The sequence below is a fragment of the Colobus angolensis genome, unplaced genomic scaffold (assembly GCF_000951035.1).
Source record: "Colobus angolensis palliatus isolate OR3802 unplaced genomic scaffold, Cang.pa_1.0 Scaffold21, whole genome shotgun sequence".
Classification (NCBI taxonomy): Eukaryota; Metazoa; Chordata; class Mammalia; order Primates; family Cercopithecidae; genus Colobus; species Colobus angolensis.
Genome location: NW_012115266.1, coordinates 4,562,841 through 4,565,255, shown reverse-complemented (window position 1 = coordinate 4,565,255; position 2,415 = coordinate 4,562,841). Strand labels below are relative to the sequence as shown.

Sequence of the window (2,415 nt, the reverse complement as noted above, 5' to 3'; positions counted from 1 at the left end):
ACTCGCAGCGGTAGGAGCCCGGCAGGTTGACGCAGCGGCCAGGGCGGCAGGCTGCCGGGTCCTGACACTCGTCCACGTCTACGAACAGCGAGGGGGTGGGTGGGAGCCGTCACAGCTCGGCCCGGGCCCCGCCCCTCCCGCGTACCCCACTCCCCGGCCCGGGCCTCACCCATCTCTTCCGGGCTCAGGCACTGGCGCTGCGCGGGACTGTACTCGGCCGGAGGCGTGCAGGCACAGCGGTAGCCGCCGCGCGTGTTCTCACACACTCCGTTCCGGCAGTTGGACTCGTCCAGGCACTCGTCCACGTCTGCAGGGAGGAAAAGCGTGGGTGGTAGGGGCAGGCCCGGGATGGGCGGGGTGGTGCGTGTCTCCCTGCCGCTTCCCCACGGCCGCCAGGGGGCTGAGCTCACCCACGCATTCCAGCAGGTTCCCGTCGTAGTAGAAGCCCTGCTTGCAGTAGCACTCGTAGCCAGGCTGTGTGTTCACGCACTTGCCCTCCTTGCAAATCTCCGCCCCGAACAACATGCACTCGTCGATGTCTGAGGGGTGACAAACGGTGGCCGCTCCGGTCCCGCAGCCGCGGCCGGGAGGCGTAGGCTGGGCTCACCACTGGAGCTAAGCCATCCCCGCGGGGGTGGGGGTGGGGCCTACCAGAGGGGCGGGGCCGGTGAGGAAGGTGGGGCTTACCCGGCGCGGGCAGCTGACCCAGCGAGCCCCGGAGGGATCCGGGCGATCCCAGCCCGGTGTGAGCGGGCGCGGGGCGGGCGGAGCGGCGGGGCGCTTACCACGGTGGGCTGGGATGCCGTAGTTGACGATGTTGTTGTCCTGGGTGTAGCCCTTTCCGTCTGGGCAGAGGCTGTGGAACTCGGCTGCGGGGGCAGGGCGGCCGTGGGGAGGGAAGGGGCAGGACTGAGCGCGCGCGTGGGTTTAGGGCTGCAGCCCGCCGCCTATTTCCCAACTGCCAGGGGGCGCCATTTCCCACATTTGGCTTCCAGACGAAGAAACTGAAGATCTGGGAAGGGGCCTGCCCCGCTCCTGACCTGAGCTGTAGACTGGGCAGGGGTAGATTTCGCAGTGGTCGCCCCAGCCGGCCCCCAGCGAGCAGCAGCACTCCTGCTGGGTGACGTTGGTGGCCAATACGCTGTCGCAGAACACTGTGTCATCAAAGTTCAGGTAGCACTCCTTCTTGTGGTGGGGCTGCTCCACCTCTGAGGGGTGGAGGGCAGCTCAGGGTCGTGCACAGATCCCCTTGGCCTTGTCCACCCTGCCCACCCACCACAGCTCTTTCCCCCCACCTTCCCTGGCTCCCCTCAGTCTCCTCCTGAGAGCTGGCTGTTCTCAACATGGTGTTCTGGGCCCTTCATGGTCTGGCCCCACCAGACTCCCCCAGCCAAAAGGGATTTCTTCTGGTTCCCCAAATTCAGGAGGGTGAGGCCAGGACACATCTCTGAACCCCAGCTGCAGCTCAGGGGAGTTGTCCAGTCCAAGGGAGGCGCTAGGAGGATACTCACCCTCACAACCGTGCTGGTCCTGGGTGGGAGTGAAGCCCTCATCGCAGACACACACATAGGAGCCCTGAAGGTTCTTGCAGGCCCCGTGGGGAAGGCACAGGCCTGGGTCCTGGGTGCACTCATCTATGTCTAGGGGGCAAGAGTAGCGCAGATGGAAACCCAGCCCCACTTTCCCTGGGGCTGCACCTCAGGGGCCTCACGCAAGTTCAGAACCTGAATTTCCACTTTGGTTTCAAAGTATGTACAGCAGGAAGTCTGCTGAGCCTGTGCATGTGTCTGAATGTGCATGTGGACATTCACTGCTGTCCTTCATAACACCTTCAGTGGCTCCCACTAACCTTACAAGACCTAAAGGTATCGGAAGCCCAAATGGAAAGGCCTCAAATGCCACTAAACTCAGTTTGGCATTTGAGGCCTTTCGAATTGAGCTTCGGATACCTTTAGGTCTCATCACGCCTTACTCTAGACCACCCTCCACTCCCCAACTCTGTGCGCAGGGCACCCTCCCCTCCTCTGTAAACGTAACTAGCTCCTTCCAGATCTCTGTGCTTTGCGATTACTGCTCTTTGGTCCTGGAATGACTTCTCGTGCCTTGCCTTTCTCATGCCTTGCCTTTCACGTGCCTAGGGAACTCCTACTTACGTTTTGGTCCAGTTCAGTCCAGTTCAGCATTCACCTCCCCATTGCAATTAATCATTAGTCCATACCTTTCTTGACACCCAGGACCCTGAACTGTCAGAATCAGTTTACATGTCAGCCTCCCCTAGCTGGGAGCCCTGGGTGATTGCTGATTACCTAGTACAAAGCACAGAACCTGGAAAATAGTAGGTGCTCAATAAACTTTTTTTTTTTTTGGGATGGAATCTCACTCTGTTGCTCAGGCTGGAGTGCAGTGGCGCGATCT

General features: G+C 61.1%; 1 protein-coding gene across 1 annotated transcript in view; it reads right to left on the bottom strand.

Moving 5' to 3' along the window:
- Positions 1 to 2,415, bottom strand: part of LTBP3 (latent transforming growth factor beta binding protein 3) — a 21,202-nt gene that overhangs the window by 1,342 nt on the left and 17,445 nt on the right. Inside the window, 5 exon segments of the mRNA XM_011942503.1 lie at positions 69 to 307; positions 411 to 539; positions 786 to 869; positions 1,041 to 1,208; positions 1,512 to 1,640. Of these exon segments, the coding sequence (XP_011797893.1) occupies positions 69 to 307; positions 411 to 539; positions 786 to 869; positions 1,041 to 1,208; positions 1,512 to 1,640 (749 nt within the window).